The 18,964-nt window shown below is 49.4% G+C and overlaps 2 protein-coding genes across 2 annotated transcripts in view; one reads left to right on the top strand and one right to left on the bottom strand.

The window, feature by feature from the left end:
• IRF3 (interferon regulatory factor 3) overlaps nucleotides 1–18,964 on the bottom strand; it is a 336,177-nt gene that overhangs the window by 221,951 nt on the left and 95,262 nt on the right. The window lies entirely within an intron of this gene.
• The window catches only part of PRR12 (proline rich 12), a 47,209-nt gene continuing 32,929 nt past the window's right edge, over nucleotides 4,685–18,964 (top strand). The window contains exons 1-3 of the mRNA XM_053362501.1: nucleotides 4,685–4,893; nucleotides 15,445–15,557; nucleotides 17,843–18,004. Of these exons, the coding sequence (XP_053218476.1) occupies nucleotides 4,808–4,893; nucleotides 15,445–15,557; nucleotides 17,843–18,004 (361 nt within the window). The 5' untranslated portion in view covers nucleotides 4,685–4,807. The remainder of the gene's footprint in view (nucleotides 4,894–15,444; nucleotides 15,558–17,842; nucleotides 18,005–18,964) is intronic.

Consider the following 18,964-nt stretch of genomic DNA (forward strand, 5'->3'; position numbering starts at 1 on the left):
CTCCATCAGTATAAGTAGTGGTAGCTCGGCCTTCTGCCCCTGCATCCTCAATGGAGCAGTGCCTGATCTAGAGAACATCCCATCCATATCTAACAATGACATAGGGCACACAGGAAGCAGCCATGTATCGGGTCAGTATTTTCTAACCTAGTGTTTTCTGCTGTGATTGGCAGTTGCTTTCCAGGGCTTCAAGCAGGAGGGCTTTTTTGCAATGCAAGTTGAACACCCCCACCCCTAGGTATATTTAGAGAAGTGTGAAAATTAGGGAACAAGGAAGAAACACAGTGGGCAGGCAGGTTAAGAGACAGATGCAAGGGTGTTTAAAAGGGAAGGGGAGACATAGGTTGGTGAGAATGTACAGATCAGCTGTAGAAAGCAAATACACCTCTATGGTGATGTAAGGAGGAGCAAATTATGTTTACATGCATTGCCTACAGCTGTAGTCTGACAAATTTGTGTGGATGTCCAGGAAGGGAAGATGATTATCCAGTAAAATGGGCACAAAGTGTTTGCATGCCCATATGCTAAACTCATATCTATCCATCCTTTTCCGCTCACATGTCCTAAAGTGTTGCTTGCTTGACCCTGAGCACAGTATAACACACCTTTATACTTCTGTGAGAGAAGGTAGCGCTGCTGTGTGGACAAGAATGTACCAAAATAACTTGAGCCATCTGTGAATCTTTTATTGTGGCATTTGTAGAAAATAAAATTTGAACTATTTTGTCATTGTCCTTCTTGTCTGAAAAGCTCTTGGGACTTGGCTTGGCACAGGCAGGTTTCACATACTCTCGGGAAGAAACTAGCCTTAGGGTACCAGGTCGCCCAGGACTTGCCAGCTGAGACATTGCTCTAGCACAGGAGTTCCCAAATGGTACTCTTTGGATCACCAATGGTCTGCAAGCTTCATTCGGGTGGTCTGCAGAAGGCCGCTCCACCCATGAGGCAAATGCCTCAGGCAGCAGGATCCACAGAGCCAGCAGATCCTGATGAGGATCTTCATTCCTCCCCCCTTTGTGTTATAGACTTTTGCTCACCCGTTCTTCCCTGATGAGGGAGGGAGGAATTTTTTGGTTCACCTCCGATGCCAAAATCTCTTGGGCCCGGCCCTGGGTCTGCATTAAACATACTGATCTTTAAAATTGTGTTCTTAGTGTGTCTTTTATTTATTATACTGTTCTATGAAATGCAAACTGCAATGCAATAAAATGCAACATAAAAGCAATAAAAATACAATTCGAAATCATACAGCATCTAGCACAGTGCATTATCATTGCTACAACAGGCGGAAAAAAACATTAAGCAGCTCACCAAGACCATCAGCAGTTTTCAGGTGGTCTTAGGGGTACTGCAGCACTCTTTGCCAATGTGGGGATTTGGGAAAGGGTGTATAATAGGGGGAAACACAGCATAGTACTCCATCATATCTGTGCTTTGGCTTGCTCCCAAGTGAAGCACCAACCACAGCTGTGAAACACGGCTAGAGATAAGCAGTATATTGTGTTTAGTCTTTACTAGTAGTCTAGTATATTGAGTGACATGTATTCCAAATATCAAGGTTTTAATCTCTTGAGGATGTATTTGTTCCAGTTTCCGAATAGTACAGAAGAGCCACAACTATGCTACAATCTCTTGGCTAGTTTGTACCAAATTTAGGCATATGACGCTGCCTTCGGCTGTTGCTCCATCTAGCCTACTATTGTCAACTCTGGCTAGCAACAGCTCTTCTCTGTCTTCTGCTGCTTGACCATTTAACTGAGGATGCAACAAACTGAACCTGTGTTCTGAATACAACATGATACAAAGTTTACCGCTGAGATTCCGCCCTTCCCTTTCAGCTTTCTGCTGTCTCTCCAGTAAAGAATGGTGAAAGAACACAACATCCATGGTGATGGCCATCATTACATCTTGTGGCAGTGAATTCTCACAACCAGAAGACACACACACCTGCCATGTCCAAGTTCTTTGTGTGTTAAGGGACAGGACTCTCACTGGCTTGTTCTGCACTGAATGGACCTTGATTACGATTTCCAAATAAATAAAAACTAAGAACAGCATTTACAAACTTTACTTCTCTCCCCACTACATTACACACAGGGATGCACAACTGCAGCTTTGAGAAAAGAGATGCAATTCTGGGCACCCCCCTCTATTCATACTTTTTGCTTAAGCAACCAAGGTGGTTTACTCAATCAAAGCAGTTGAAAAATTAACATAATGGCAGGCACCAGAAAGCTAATAATGGGAAGGCAATTAGGCAAGCATTCATGCAGGGGCCAAGCCAGGGAGTTGGGGTGGGAGAGCTGTATCTGAATCTCAACCTGGAGAGTGTGTTCTCCAGTTGAGTAAACTCTTTGATGTCAGCAGCTAGAGTGAGGCACAGGGAACATATTACATTGCTGACAGCTAGACAGCAGAGGGACAGGCCAATCCAGAGACTTTGTACAGCCTTCCAATCGCAGGAGCTGACATTGCACACCACTGTTTCTGTCTGCACCTATAGTGGGCTGAGCACACACAGACCCAGGTGCCTCGCTAGGGTGTATCTCAGCTTCAGGCCATGAGGTTTCAACCTCTGGAGTCCCTGACAATTAGTGAATGGAGGCACAGATTTAAACCACTCCTTTGTAGTCATAATACCTGCAGGGAGTGTAGGGGATGTAACATTCTGAAAACTAGACTCAGATTCTTTTGGATATGCTTTTTTCTGGGCAAAATCAGAATGCTGCTCTACTGCAGTCAGTAAACAGGGCTTGGGTCTTACCCTCCCCATTTCCATTTTAAGACGATGAGTTGGGTGCTTTCAGGCCTGAATTTAAATGGCCTGTAGCTTGCTGTGTCTGAGACCAAGCAAGCTACAGGCCATTTAACTTCAAGTCTGAGCTGAAAATGGTCTGCTCAGGCCTGAGACCTGTTTTTATCTTGGGCTAAAGTCTTTTAACTGACCTGCATCCTCCCTCCAGCCGAAGCTGTCGATTGCCTATGGTCTATTAACCATTGCGCCTTAAAACCAATTCACCTTCAGAGAGAAGCGACTGGCCATGCATTTGTGTAACTTGCTCTCTTGTAAGGCTTCATTGTCAGATTCTGCATTTGCTTTGCACGTTAATATGAGTGATAATCAGGAGTGCATTAGGAAGCCAATAATTTTCACATGTCATTGTTATACCGCAGAGGGGGCTATTATTACTGAACTACAACTCCCATCAGCCCCAGCCAGCATGGCCAACAGTTAGGGATGATGGAAGCTGTAGTCCAGGGTTAGCCACCCTGGCATACACTGTCATTTATGAAAATTGTGTGAGTGTCTATTTCGATCTGTGTTTGTGGACAGAGCACAGAGGGGAGGTTAATATTTTAGTTTGGCACATAGTTTAGCTTCACTGTGTCCTTGCAGAGTATTCCTTGTTTTCATAGTGTGTACACAGGTGAGATTGAAGCCGCTTACTGGGCGCGAGAAAGTAGTGTCTTTGAAGTCATATACACCTGCCTTCTATACACCTGTGCACACAGCTAGGATCAAACATCCAGCACGAACTACTGCTGTACCTTTTCCTACACCTTTGTGTGAAGCAACCCTGAGTGCCCTTGCACAGATCGCCTACTTCCCCACCAGCCAAAGCTTGACTCTCGTCTCCGCCGTAACGTTTTGAAGGGCATCCCCACGTGTCGGAAAACACACGCCCGGTGGGGTGGGGTGGGGGGGAGGAAGAGAGAAGCCTTAGCCAATCAGTGCTGCGAAGGCCGAGTTCACCGCGTCTTTTTAAGATATGCGAATGCCCTTCAAACATTACCGGGGGTGGGGAGTTAAAAACAAAACAAAACATAAAGCCGCGACGGAAACGGCGTGGAGAGCTACCCCGCGCGCTCCACGAACTCCCAGCAAAAAGCGGTCCAACTTCCTGGCCCATCTTGCGGGCATATTAAGTTCACACGTGGAAAGTAAAGCGGAGAAGACCTCGGCGCAAAAAAAAGGGAGAAAAAGTTCCCAGCTTTTGCAGCCCTTTCTGCACCCCCACCCCGCCAGCCCTACTTGACCTCCCCCCTCTCCATCTTTTCCCGCTTGTTCTGGCTCCTTCCCCCCCACATCTCCCCTCCGCCCGTCCATCTCCCCTCCCCTCACCCCGGCCGGCTCGGCCATTGCCCGCTCCAGCCGCCGCCGCCGTTGCCTTTGTCCTTCGGCCCCTGCGGGCGCCCTCTCCGTCCAGCCTTGCGCCCCCCTCCCCGCTTCTCCTTCTCCTCCTTCCTGCTCCATTTCCTGCGTGCAGACTCTCCCTCCCTCCCTCCATCTCCGGCGCCCCTGCCCCTTCCTCCCCGCCTGCCCACCATCCCCTCACAGCCGCCCGCCCGCCCGCCTCCTCCTCCTCCTCCTCCTCAGCACGGGATTGTGGGAGGAAGCGGAGCGGAGCGCAGACAGACGCCCAGCGAACATGGCTGCACCATGAGCCGCCTCCCAGAGGCTCGCCGCCGCCGCCGCCACCACCACCGCCGCCTCCTCCCGCCGCCGCCGCCTCAGCGCTAGCGCCAGCCCGAGGCTTGAGCCCAGGCCGAGCGGCGGGGCGGGGCGGCGGGGAGCGCCGCGGCCGAGGGGGGGAGGCGGAGGCGGAGGAGGGACCCCCCCTCTCTCTCCTTGCCTCCCTCCCTCCCTCCACGGTCTCCTCCCCGATTGCCCCCCCTCCTCCCCCCGTCGACCGACGCCGCCGCCGCCGCCGCACGGGGAGGCGCTGTGGGGACCCAGACTGAGCGCGGAGACGGGCCGACGGACCGAGGCCGGCCCCAGGCGCCCGCTCCCCGGCGCCCGCTCCCCATGGATAGGAACTACCCCAGCGCCGGCTTCGGGGATCCGCTGGGCGCCGGCCCGGGATGGAGCTACGAGCGCTCGGCCAAGGCCAGGTCAGGCCGACGGACGGGGAAGGATGGGGAGGCGGGAGGGGGGAGGAGGGAAAGGGAGAAACAACCCCCCCCCGCAGTCCCGGGCAAGCGCTGGGTGGGGGGGTCAAAGAGGGAACCCCCCCTCAGCCAGCCCCTCCTCGCCTGCTGCTTCTGCTTCGCGGGCCTCCACTTCTGGGCCTGGGAAAGCGGGGTGGTGGATGGGTGGGGGGAAGCGGGGTGCAGAGTGCGGGGTGGGGGCCCGAGGCAAGGCCAGGAATAACCGGAGGGTGTGCGCTTTTTGCCCCCCCCCGAAGGCATTTGGGGGGACCTTCCTCGCGTCGGGAGGGTTGCCTTGTGCAAAGTGGGGGGAGGGAGGGAGGGAGAGAAGAGGCCTCTAGGCCATGCAGAGGAATGGGGGAGCCACTGAGGCGCACGGCTCCCCGCGGCGGCGGTTGGAAGTGGGGGGGGGGTGTTTTACACGCGAACGGGTGTGCAAAGGGTAAGGGGGGTGCAAGGGAAGGTGAGGATCCTCGGGCTTCCCCCATCTCCCCCCGTGCAAGGCAACCCGGCAACCTCTGCAGGGAGAAACTGTGCTCGGTTCCATGCAGGTGAGAGAGGAGCAGGGAGAGAGAAAAGGCGCTGTGTGGTGGGGCTTTTTTTGGGGCGGGCGTCCTCTGCTTCCTTGCCCCTAGGGATACACACGCTGAGATGTGTCCGGTGGGGGACACTCCTTATCCCCTTCCATGATGCTGGCGTTGCATCCCCTGGATTTCCTTCATGCGATGCAAGAAGCTTTTGCAACTCCCACCTACATCCGTGTTTGGGGGGGGGGCAGGGAACGTGGCCCTGGGAAAAGCAGCCCTCCTTGGAGAATTTTTCTCCTTTGCTAGGAGGACTGTGCAGAACTGATCTCCCTCCTGCCTTTCAGAAGGCTTTGCATTTGGGGACCTCTTTCCACATTTCAGCATTCTTTGCAGCAGAAGAGAAATCCAGAGTCAGGGCCTCTCGCAAAGTGGGAGAAACTCCCCCTCTTTTATTCACATGGTGACATGTATGTACCCCCTTGTGCAGCGTTGAGGGTGGTTCAGAGTGAGGTTCCTTTGAATTTGTGTGTGGATATCTGGTGTTGGAAGTTGTGGAATATAGGATAAGCCCTTTGGTTGGGGGATGGAGACAAAGATATAGAGGTGTTTGTAAAAGGCTTGGGGAGGTAGGCTCTAAATGAAGGAAGGAAGTACAGGACATTGGGAACCCCCTATGTTTCCAGGGACTTCCCTGTGAAATAAGGCACAGATGGGGGGGCAAAGATCCTGTGACCCTCTTTATGCTGTGCTACTTAACTGGGACACATATCCTCTATGTGGTTTATGCCTGTGATGGCATCATTCAGCCGTAGAAGAGAGACACAAAAGGGGGGAATTGGCCACCTGAATCTCTGAGACCGGGTGGAGGCCTTTGAATCTTCAAACTTTAGATCTCTGGCGATTAGTTCCTGGGAATGCTTCTTAGGAATGAAAATAACTTGTGGGGGAGTTCCACCAAGTACAGATCTGTCCTACCCCATTTACTAAGAAAAGTGGGAGAAGATTGGCTACACAAATCCCCATCCCCATTGCTACAAGACACATCCCACTTGCTCTCTCAGAGAGAAATACAATAGCCCTGCCCCCTCCCTTTTGAAGAACCCACTTATTTGGATCCTTATACCCTTTGATACCTCTGCTCTGACAAATTAGGGCAGGCTCCCTCCAGATGTTTTGGACAATACAACTCGGACTGGCTGGGGCTGATGGGAGTTGTAGTCCAAAACACCTGGAGGACACCAGGTTGACGAAGACTGTATTAGGCCTTGCTCCCCACTGGGAGAACCCAGGAATGCTGGATTCCAATAATTCCTGCTCTCTTTCTGTAAGGAGTCCTGGATCCCTAATCCCACCTCTCCTCTAAAGAACCTAGCAAGAGTGGAATGGTCTTTACTCCCTTCCAGTAAGCGGGAAGGGTCATAGCTCACCTGCTTTGCATGTGGATGGTCCCAGATTCAATCCCCAGCATCTCCAGGTAGGACTTTCTGGGAGAGACCCAATGTCTGAAAGGCCAGAGAGCCACCGCTGGTCCATGTACACAACACTGAGATGGGTGGACCTAACAGGCTGTCTCGGAATAAGGCAGCTTTCTATGTCCCAATTTTCTTTCTCATTTCCCACAACATTCAGGAGTTCCATCTCTCTTTTTTGCACCAGAGGCCAGTTTGCTTCTTCTTCATCCCCTTTCCCAGTAGTGCTTTTACAGGTAAGGAGTGCAGAAGGATGGCGTGTTGTGCCGTGTTACTTCCACACATCTTGTGCAAACTGAGGCAGCCCTTGTGCTTGTTAGCCTTTGATAAGTGGCAATCTGAGACTTCATTTAAATGAGACACTGGCCACAAGAAGTGCTTAACCCATATAAACATTCCCTGAGGCCGCCATCCATCTCGTATAAATGTACTTACTGTGTGTGCTGCCACACATGGGCAGAGCGCTAGTGCAGCAGTGGTCCACGCAGGTGCGTTGCTGGAATGCTTGTGCTGCTGGAACACGTGTGTGTCAGCACATGCACACTTAAATGTGCATACTTGTGTCCAATGTGCATTATGGATTTTCCTTGCAGCAAGTGAAGGACCATGGGAGAGGCAAGGAGGTGGGGCCCAGAATCCCTGGCTTCCCTTGAAGTATATGGTCCAGTGCTTTAAGAATAGGGGGTTTTCAGAGGCAGTGCTCTAGAGTTTTCTGGGAAGGGGAACTGGGGTCAAGTGAAGGTGGAGAAATGAGGTATCAAGATTCCAGACAAGCCACCTCAAAGATTCTTAGTGGGGCACTGCTCCAGTGTTTATTTGCAGGGGCCATGGCTTTAGACATGTATGTATGTATATATACATTAATCTCAAATGGGCCAAGGAGCAGAGTGAGACCACCAGGGCACAGATTTTCTCCAATATGCATGCAGACATACAGGAAGCAAATCAGGAGGCTACATTTGTTATCTCTCACATTTATTGTTGCATTATCTACCCCAAAGGAGCCATCCTCTGGTGCGTACAAGCTTTTGGCTTCTCCTCAGCTTGTCTCCCTGAAGAACCCTCTTCCTCCTTTTTTCTCCTCCTGCCCCTGGGACGAGGGCTGCTGAGGGATGAACTATATTTATTGTGCAGTTCAGTTACATTTGTGGAACATTGGAACAGTTGTGTTTGTGGCTTAAGGTGGGGGGGCTCATCATCAGTATGTCAAAACATGGAGAATTCTTGGCCTTTCTTACTTACTGCTGTCTTGGTGGGGGTGACCTTTTAGAAGCTGATTGGGATACCTTCATTTCCTTTTGAAAGCACAGGTATGTATTTGGTACTGGGCATGGGACAGCAGCTTCTGCCCCTGCTGCAAGGTGCATCTGTGTGTACACAGAATACATTTCAGTCAAGTCTCTGTTCCCTTTGCTCCCAGTGCAGTAGGACTTCACCTGTCTGAGGCTGGCAATCAGAGTTTCCAGGTTGGAGGGCATGTTTTCTAGGTAGTCTTGAGGCCCGGGATTGCTCTCTTTGCCTTTGGGCCTGAGGTGAGTTGGTTCTGTGGCTGTGTCTGCGAATGACTTTGAGGCAGTCTTGAAAATAAATCTGTAAAAGTTGCTCGCCCAGTAAGTTTGTATTATCTGCCAGCCTGCATGCACAATCTTTGATGTCAGGCTCATCAGTAGTCTTAAGCGGAAAGTGCTCTTTTTCCAGTTGACAGAGGCTTTCTGGCCTTCCTTAGGAATCACAGGCAACCTAGACCAGTGGCTGTTTACAGGCCTTCTTTGAAGGCAGCAAGAGGCTGAGTTGGTTTGGTGGGCAAGCTTTTGTGCCGAGGAATCAAGCCTATAACATCCATTGCTTTGTTTCCTAGTGGAGCTGTGTACTTTGGTCTGTTGATTCCCCCTCATTCGTAACTTAAGTTTTTGACGTGTTTCTCTTAGGCTTAATTTCCACCTCACCCCCAAACCTGCACCTGACCTTAAAAAGCTCACACTCTCCTTTGCAGGTTTGTGGTGCTCTTATGTCACAAGGCAGTGATACTCAGTGTGTAGGCTTTGGCTTTGGGGTGTGTTTCCTGTAGATGTTTCAGCCTGCAGGGTGAGTGCTCCTTCTCTCGTAAATTACGCTTTGACTACCGTGCGTGCACCTGAGTGTTATATATTCTGTCTCATAGCGTGATGATTCTGTCACCATCACACAAACCCGCAACAGATAAAGTTAGTGTGCTTTCTGATACAGTTGTTTGTGGCGTGTATCTAGAGAGTACCCCATTGCTGGGACTTGTGTGCCATACGTTTATTTTTAAAACGTTCTCCGAGGCAATTCAGATTTTCTGTCAAGAAAAGCAGAGTTTGAAAACTTGCATAAATGATGCAGATTTGCATGTGCTTTGCTTATTTTACCTAATTTGTGCAGCTTCAGATAAGGAGAAAGGCGAAGGAGCTACTAGGCAGGCTGCCCAAGTGCAGAGATCCAACTCTACCAGCTTTGGAGACTTCGCTAGGTGCTGAAACCCATCTTTGTATCATCATTACGGGACAGAAGTTTCTCAGGAGACTATGCCCAGCACGCAATATTAAATACTGTGTTTGCATAGTAGTGCATACTGTTCACAGCTCTTGTCTGCTGCCAGCTTGTATTCCTGCACTTGGGAATACTAGAAAGCTGTGTGGTGTGTTTATATCAGGGGTTAGCAAGCTTTCTCAGCAGGGGGCCGGTCCACTGTCCCTTAGACCTTGTGGGGGGCTGGACTATATTTTGGAAAAAAATAATAATGAACGAATTCCTATGCCCCACAAATAACCCAGAGATGCATTTCAAATAAAAGGACATATTCTAATCATGTAAAAACATTCTGATTCCCAGACCGTCAGCGGGCTGGATTTAGAAGGCGATTGGGCCGGATTCGGCCCCCGGGCCTTAGTTTGCCTACCCATGGTTTATATCCTGCCACATATGGATTGTTGGACTGGCAATCTCTTGATGTTACCCTTGAACTTGCAGCACTACATGCACATTTTTGTTTGCCCTCCCTGAGATGCATCTTACCATAATTTAAGAGTTCCGCTCCCCACTGTCTCCACTTCCTGTGTCCATGGCTTGCTTATTCCTGTGCATCATTTTGCATGGATCACACACCTTGCTCTGCAGGTATTTGAACGCAATTAACCAATAGCTGTTGGATTTGTAGCTGCACCTGCAAGACCTGCATTTAGGGAGTCCACTTGCAGGCTGCACTCATGGATTGTAATACAAAAGTTCTGCAAGTAGAACATTGGGCCAGTTGTCCTTTCAGTTATGTTGTGGGTGCTTTTTGTGCAATGCATTTTCACCTGCAATGATTGTATTTGCGTATCATGTAGCTTCTGTGGAGGAACTAAGTGGTTGGGACAACGATGCATGTGTTTCTGTACAGTTGCATCTACAAAACTTTATAGCTATCATTGGGCTCCAGAGCTCTTACGTGCACGTTCCATTAGCTTACGTAGAATCCTGCATGTATGTGTGTTTCTCAAAAACTGCAAGTTTCTAGTTCTCATGGGGCTAGGGATTATTTGAACAAAGCTCAAGTTGATTCCTTTCCTTGGGGGGGGGGGGAAATCCCGCAATCTTTCTTTGCCAGCCACCTTCCTCTGTTCCTGTTTCCTTCCACCTTATTTGTTGTTTCTCCACACACACGCATACCATATTAAGAAAGACAGGGTGGCAATATAATAATAATAATAATAATAATAATAATAATAATAATAATAATAATAATAATTATTATTTATACCCTGCCCATCTAGCTGAGTTTCCCCAGCCACTCTGGGCGGCTCCCAATCAGTGTTAAAACCAGTACAGCGTTACATATTAAAAACTTCCCTGAACAGGGCTGCCTTAAGATGTCTTCTGAATGTCAGGTAATTATTTATCTCTTTGACATCTGATGGGAGGGCGTTCCACAGGGTGGGCGCCACTACCGAGAAGGCCCTCTGTCTGGTTCCCTGTAGCCTCACTTCTCGCAATGAGGGAACCGCCAGAAGGCCCTCGGCGCTGGATCTCAGTGTCCGGGCTGAACGATGGGGGTGGAGACGCTCCTTCAGGTATACAGGATCGAGGCCATTTAGGGCTTTAAAGGTCAGCACCAACACTTTGAATCGTGCTCGGAAACGTACTGGGAGCCAATGCAGATCTCTCAGAACCGGTGTTATGTGGTCCCGGCGGCCACTCCCAGTCACCAGTCTAGCTGCCGCATTCTGGATTAATTGCAGTTTCCGGGTCACCTTCAAAGGTAGCCCCACGTAGAGCGCGTTGCAGTAGTCCAAGCATGCTCATTTGTAACCTTTTATTTGCTGTTAAAATTTTCAGGTGCACACTTCTGCAGGTGCCTGGGTTGCATCCTGGTGGGGAATACCCCACCTTTGCTGTTCCTCCTTTCCCCACTACAGACAGCTGAACATGCATCTTAGGCTCCAATCACATGCCGTGTATTCTCAAATAATTCCTTACAAACCCTCAATAACCACAACTCCAACCTGTATGATGCTGGAAGCAATCCCTGTAGAAAGGTTGCCCCGCAAGAGAGGAAGAAATCTTGGTAGTATTCTAGGTTGTGGTTTCCTGGAAAGCGGGGGGGGGGGGGTGTCCAACTCTGATAGGTGGTGGTGTGTTTTTTTAAGTAAACAATCCAGGAGTAGGGATATCTATTTCACTTTTAACTGTAGTCTATATTATTCTCCTTCCTAACTTCAGCTTCTCTGTATTAGAAGTGAAGAGAATGGTATTTAACAGTTTCAACTAGTGTTGTTTGTGTGAACATGGTGCTTGCATTTAATGCTAATGATATTTTACTGCTGTTCTGCATTTCTTGCAATAAAACAGGGGCTACATTTAAAGCAATATCATACCACTTTATTAACAGATCTTGCTTCCCCCAAAAGAATCCTAGGAACTGTAGCCTGTTACAAACTCCGAGAGCTTCTAGGGGACTCTTATTCTCTTCACAGAGCTGCGGTTTTTAGTGTGATTTAACAGTAAGCCTCCCAATGTAAGGCATGCATAGGCAAACTCCTGCCCTCCAGTTGTTTTGAGACTAAATTCCCATCATTGCTGACCACTGGTCCTGTTAGGTAGGGATGATGGGAATTGTAGTTCCAAAACATCTGGAGGGCCGGAGTTTGCCTATGCCTGCTGTAAGGGGAATAAGAGTCTCCTAACAACTCTCAGAGCCCTTAACAAACTACAGTTCCCAGGATTCTTTGGGGCAAGCCATGGCAATTTTAAGTGGTATACTGCTTTGAATGTATAGTGCAAATGGGTCCAGGGTTAGGTTTGTAGCCCTCTGCCACAAAGGATTTGTCTGTAACGTCATTCATCATCCTCAAGCTACTCTGGGAAACGGGTCACTCGTCTTCCTCAGTTACAGGTGAGGGAAACTGTTGCTCAATAAACAAGACCCAGTGACTTGCTCAGCATCCTCTCATAGCTCCCAGAGGTCCAGTGGTTTATCAGCTGTTGCTTATGTCATCTGGGTTTTCTGGAAGGGTGCGACCTCTTCCCTTCTGCCAGGAGCTGTGTAGCTTACTAGTGGCAGGCCTTGTAGGCAAGATCCAGTGTCCTGAGCAGGGAGAGGGCTAGGGTAGGTGGTGTTTGGGCCTGGGGGGGGCTGAACTCAAGTGTTGACCCATGTTTTGTGTTTATTGTGTGGCCTCGGAAAAGTCACACACTCTCAGACTCAATCCCCGGGCTCTGTGCAGTGGGAACATCAGTGACCTGCCTAACTGGATTGTTGTGAGAGTGAATTTAACAGAGGTCGTAAAGCACTCCTGCAAATTAAAAGTGTTACTATACCGCAACTGAAAATGGTATAGAGCAAAATTATCTCCTTCTGCAGACACCCGAACGGAGCATGTCTCGCATGTGTGGATCCAATCATCTGAATCTTTCTGCCTAGTTACTAGAGTTCACTGGTATGATATGCATTTGCTTTGCCATCTCTGCCGAAAGGGCTTTCCCCATCAGCTACTGTCTGCTTAAGTGAGGAATCGGCGCTTAGTGCAGAATTGGGAGAGTTCTCTGTTCTGTGCTAACCGTCACCAAGGGAGGCTTGATTTCTATTCGCTATGAGGGCTGTGCTCTTATCTCCACAGTTGGAGGCAGCAGTGTCTCTGAACACCAGTTGCTGGAAATCACAAGAGGGTAGAGTGCTCTTGTGCCCAAACCTTCCTTGTTGCTTCTCTCCAGGCAACTCTTCGGCCCCTGTAGGAACAGGACGATGGACTAGACGGGCCACTGGCCTGATCTGGCAAGCTTTGTTTACGTTTGTGTGCGTCTATCTCTTTCTCTGCCTCGGGATGGTTTTCCATTCAGCTGTTGACACAGTGCTCTGTAGCAAGCGAGACAGTGAGGAGGGTGAATGAAAGACTCTCTTATTTCCTGTTTCCTGTAACCCTTCGCAGAATGGCCCTCTCGTGGTTGCTACAGTGCAGTCCATCCCTTGGCTGCAGGCAGGCATGCTGTGTGCAAAGGGGGGTTTGCCTGCTTTCATGGCCAGCCGCCTCCTTCCTTGCCCTCCCTGTGAGTCTCCCCGCCCGCTAGCAGGTAGCTGCATTCCTGAGACAGGCGCGCTTGCTGCTGCTACCAAGATCACTCGTACCACCTGGATTCCTCCCTGCAAAGAGGGGTGCACACCCCACGTGGCTTCTCCTGTCCCAAAGCTGTGCTTGCGTTTCCTGCATGGCACGTGCATAATTGTGCGTGTGTGTCGAGGCATGTGCCACATTTCAGAAAATAAGTAACGGTGGCAGGTTGGTTTGGCGCTGGGAGGAGGGGAGTGGCAGCGTTGTACATAATTAGGCACATGAAGTGTTTCCCAAAGGGAGTGCGGAAAGAGAGAGCGTGGCCTGGGTGTTTCTGTGAAGGAATATCTCTCCCCCCCACCCCCCAATAAATCTTGGCAAACCTGTGCGGCGTACCAGGCCCTTCTGGCACATTATTTACTGCCCCAAGTGAATAGCTGTCTGCGGTTTAGGGTGTGGTGCTGTACCCTCTTAACCCCATTCACTTCAGTGGGACTTACTTTGGAGTAGCCTGTACAGTGGTACCTCGGGTTAAGAACTTAATTCATTCCAGAGGTCTGTTCTTAACCTGAAACTGTTATTAACCTGAGACACCACTTTAGCTAATGGGGCCTCCCATGCCGACGCTGACGCGTGATTTCTGTTCTCATCCTGAAGCAAAGTTCTTAACCCGAGGTACTATTTCTGGGTTAGCGGAGTCTGTAACCTGAAGCATCTGTAACCGGAGGTACCACTGTATAGGATTAAATTTTAAGTGTGTTAAATCCAAGCGGCTGGGAGCTCTAGCACCTGTGATTTCTGATAAGAGCAGCCGAACTGTCAGCTGGGCACATATATTTGGGGTGGGGGCAATGGGAGAGTATTGACTTTTTCTTTTTTTCTTCTTCTTCTAAAGGGGTGGTAAAATCCAGTGCTTTAGAGCAGGTGCTTAAGAGGCAGGGCCTGGGAAAGGGGATTTTTGCGGCTTAGAGCAGGGAGCTGGAAGCAAGGCCTTCTGAGCTCTCAGTTTTCTTGACCTGGTCATTTTTTTTAAGAGTGCATGTGTGTGAGAATATTTCTACAAATCATCCAAGGTAGAAATGTGTGTATGTGTGTGAAGAGAAGAAGAATTTCAGGTAAAGGACAAGAGTCAGCAGCATCAGAAGCAGGGCTGAACTGGCTGGGTTGCAGATAAGGAAAGAGAGAGAGAGAGAGATCTCAGCAGCACCTACAGCTGAGGAAGCAGGTCAGGAAAGAGGGGCGTTCTTCTGCGAGCTGCGATTGCTGCATTTTGGCCGCTGGGCTAGACAGCTGCGTCTTCCTGTGCAAGGCAGGGGAGAGGAAGGGATGCGGGTCACATGCAGAGGCTGTGGGAAACCAGGAGGTGGGGACTACATTTCCCATCATGCATCACTGGTTACACATTCCAGTCTCTTTTCCTGCATATGTGAGTTGCTAATGAAAGAGGATAGAGTGGGGGGAGTATGCTTGGGGTAGCGGGAGGAGGTGCCTTGATCTTTTTCCGAGCATCTAAACAAGGCAAGGCGAAACCTTCTCCTGGTGCCTGTGGTGTTTCAGTATCAACTGTGGCACTTTTGAACGTGCAGCGTGTTTTGGCTTAATGTAATTATTTCGTTCCTCTCAAATGAGGGCATTGGTGTGCCCATTTTATGGGTGAGGAGCTCACGCCCATGGCTGTGCAAGGTCACCTAGAAAGTTAATAGCCGAGCAGGATCCTGAACTCTAGAGCGCATGTTCTAGACCCCGCACTTCTGTGCACTCGAAATTAAAGAATCCCATATAATTGGGTTCCTTGACCTCAGCCACTACCAGGCTTTCCGCTGATAAGCTTTGCATGAAACCTTTTGTGCATATAATCAGGATGTCCAAACTGTGTGAAGTGCGTCAGATGATCTCAGCCACATTTCAGCCACATTCCCAGAGAAGTTGCCAAGTCTGACCAAGTCTTTCCTGTGTGTCTTTGTCCTTCAGCCTGGTGTACGGTGGATCCCGGAGCTCACACCCAGACACGGATATCTTACACCGCCAGGCGTACGCCACCCCCCATCCTCTGCAGGGCTACGCCACAAACCACCACCCGGCAGGTACTGTGGTTCTGTTTCTCTCTCTCCATTGGTGTTTCTCTTTATGCACATGTGTTTTAACCAAGCGTCCCCTTCCTTCCTCCTCTCCCCTCTCGCTGTGCGTTCGTCCTTCTTGTGCAAGTGTGAATGACCGTCATGCCTAAGTTCTCTTCCCCTGGTTCACCTTGATTGCACTCCTTTTGCCCTACACTTTCGGGGCGAATTCAGGTTACAGTGATGCAGTCAGTGGTACTTCTGAAATGCAATTGCTGCGAACCACAAGAGAGTAGGGTGCTCCTGAACTCAAGTCCTGCTTGCGGACTTCCTACAGGCATCTGGTTAGTTGCTCTTGAGAGCAGGGTGCTGAATTAGATGAGTCAGATCCAGAAGGGCTCTTCCTCTTACAGCATTTTTTAAAATGTGCTTAGCGCGCAGGACATTCTCTTTTAACCCAAAGCAGAGGATGGGAATCCAGATCAGAACTGTGGCCTGGGAGAAAGGGGATCTAATCCTTTTCTCCATGCCCTTTCCCTGCCCAAAGCTATTAATTTTCTAGAACAAAGAAACCACGCTTCTCTTTCCCAGTCCCCACTGCTGTTGATTTCGATCAAGAAGTACCGTATTTTTCCATGTATAACACCCCCCATGTATAAGACGACTTCTGTTTCTGGGGACCACAACAAAAATGGAGGGGGGAGAGATTGCCCAGAGTTGTTGAGCTTTTTTGGGGGGGAGATTGCCACCAATCGTCAGCACGCTAACTGCTGAAAGCCCACTTGACGCAACCACAGCCGATTGCATGCACAACTCGCCGTAAATCGACCACCCAGTTGTCACAGCCAAAGCCAATCATCAGCAGGCCTTGCCGCAGCAACCAATCACACGCCCAGTCGCCGCTGCCAATCTCCTGCTGGCTGCTGCCACCAATTGCCCGTCCCAGCTCTGCTGTCCTTGTATAAGACGACCCACAATTTTTGCCTATTACTTCTAAGGAAAAAATATCATCTTATACACGGAAAAATACAGTAACGTGCCTGTGCTCAGCACACAAAAAGAAACAGTCTGGCCAATGTAAATTATAATTTGGCCCTCAGTTTATGGGTTTCCACCAGAGCCAATTTTCTGACCTTCCAGCCCGTCAGTTTTGTCTCAGTTCCTCATTTGTCCTTCATTTCCTGCTTTTTCTGACTTCTCCCCTCTCCCTTAGCAGCCACCTGTCTAGCTGCCTATAACTTCTCATTTCTCCCCCTTCTGTCTGTGCATGCCTTGCTCTTGGCTGAGTCTCCCCTTCGCCACCAAAATAAACAAACTAAAAAAAACACCACCCCAAACCCTCTGTGGTTGGTGTGTCTTCTAATGGTGCCAATGTTTCTTCATCCTTTTGCTGCTCCGTACCACTGTCTGTCTTGAGGCTCTCCTGTCTGTCCAAAGTGGTGCTCCTCTTCCGGCCTTCTGTATTAGGAGATTTGGCACTTCAGGCCCGGACACCCAACTGTGGCCCTCAAAACTCTCTTCAGACCACACCCCTGTCCCCTGACCCACACTCTTCACTGACTTGCCTTCATACGCAGAAAGGTTTTGCCCTGCTGGAAAATGTCATTGAACTTTGATAATGCCTTCTGTTTCCTGAATGGAAGACAGAGAGGGGCGTGGATAGAAACTAGCCTACAGTACAAAGATAAAATCCACATTTTATTTACAAATATTTAATTTACCAAGATAAAATGTACATGGACTGAAAATTAAAGAGGATGGGACAGGAAAAATCTTGGACAAAGTGGGCTGTGCAGTTAAGAAGTATAGGGAAAACATCTAAAGAAAGCGAGCTATTAGGTTTTCATACACTCAGAAAGAAGGAAAGGAAATTTATTTTAGAAATAATTATTGATCTTTTGTGGATGAGCAAACTCACTTCTAGATATCTGAAATGTTACAATATTGTACGTGCAGGAATTGGCAAATGGATAGCTGATGGCTAAAGAAAAGAAGTTAAAAATGACCAAAAAAAATTGTAATATAAGGTTAATTTTGGAAAATTGAATTTATTTTAATTTGTGGTTGATTTGTTGAAATTTGGAAAATTAATGAAAATGTTTTGGCTTTTTTTTTTTTTACATTTGTTGCTCTGCCCAGATTTGCCTCTGGCCATACCTACCACTATCATGTGGCCCTTGGATTGTTGCCTCGAATGGAATGCGGTCCTTGGGTAGAAAAAGCCTCTCCACCTCGGATCTATCTTTTCTTTCTCACTGTATTTCGGCACTGACCTCCTTTCTCTGTCTCCTTGATTCCCCCCCCTCCCCCAGGTCTCTCTGGCCTGTTCGAGACAGGGCTCCATCATGCCAGCAGTGCCACCCCGGACGCCTCTGTCATGAATCTCATCTCAGCGCTGGAGTCTCGGGCACCTCAGCCGGGCCCTTCTGCCTCTTCCCTGCTCTCCCAGTTCCGCACCCCATCCTGGCAAACAGGTAACTACCCTAGCACACCTTCCAGTGGCACAGAAAGGACAGGGGCCTTTTGCTCATCGTGGGCTGGGCTGAGCTTTCACGAGAGGGCTTTTGTTGATGCACTGATGTACAAAACACATGGTGGCTTTGTTTTACCTCCACTATCGGAGCACTATGCCTCTGAACACCAGTTACTGGGAATCACCAGTGAGCAGAATGCTCTTGTGCTCATGTCCTGCTTGCAGGCTTCCTACAGGCATCTGGTTGGCCACTGTGAGAACAGGATGCTGGACTAGGTGGGCCATTGGCCTGGTCCAGCAGGACTCTTCTATCCTTATGTTCATATAAAGGTAAAGGTAAAGGGACTCCTGACCATTAGGTCCAGTCGTGGCTGACTCTGGGGTTGCGGCGCTCATCTCACTTTATTGGCCGAGGGAGCCAGTGTACATGTGGCCAGCATGACTAAGCCACTTCTGGCCAACCAGAGCAGCGCACGGAAACGCCGTTTACCTTCCCGCCGGACCGGTACCTATTTATCTACTTGCACTTTGACGTGCTTTCGAACTGCTAGGTTGGCAGGAGCAGGGACTGAGCAACGGGAGCTCACCCCGTTGCAGGGATTCGAACCGCCGACCTTCTGATTGGCAAGTCCTAGTCTCTGTGGTTTAACCCACAATGCCACCCATGTCCCTTATATGTTCATATAACACCAGTCTTAAAGGATCTGCATTGGCTCCCAGTATGTTTCCGAGCACAATTCAAAGTGTTGGTGTTAACCTTTAAAGCCCTAAACTGCTTTGGCTCTTGTCAGGGGCTCAGGAGCAGAAGCACAGGGGAGAGAGGAAATGGAGAGCGAAGGAGAGGAATCCGAGGGGAGCGTAGGGGAGTATGACAGTGACCCGAGAGATTCCATGAGCTTCTCCAGCGAATCAGAAGATTCCCAGAAGGGGGCGCCGATGGTGAGGGCAAGGGGGGTCCCAG

This window comes from Podarcis raffonei, chromosome 13, assembly GCF_027172205.1.
Source record: "Podarcis raffonei isolate rPodRaf1 chromosome 13, rPodRaf1.pri, whole genome shotgun sequence".
NCBI classification, from domain to species: Eukaryota; Metazoa; Chordata; class Lepidosauria; order Squamata; family Lacertidae; genus Podarcis; species Podarcis raffonei.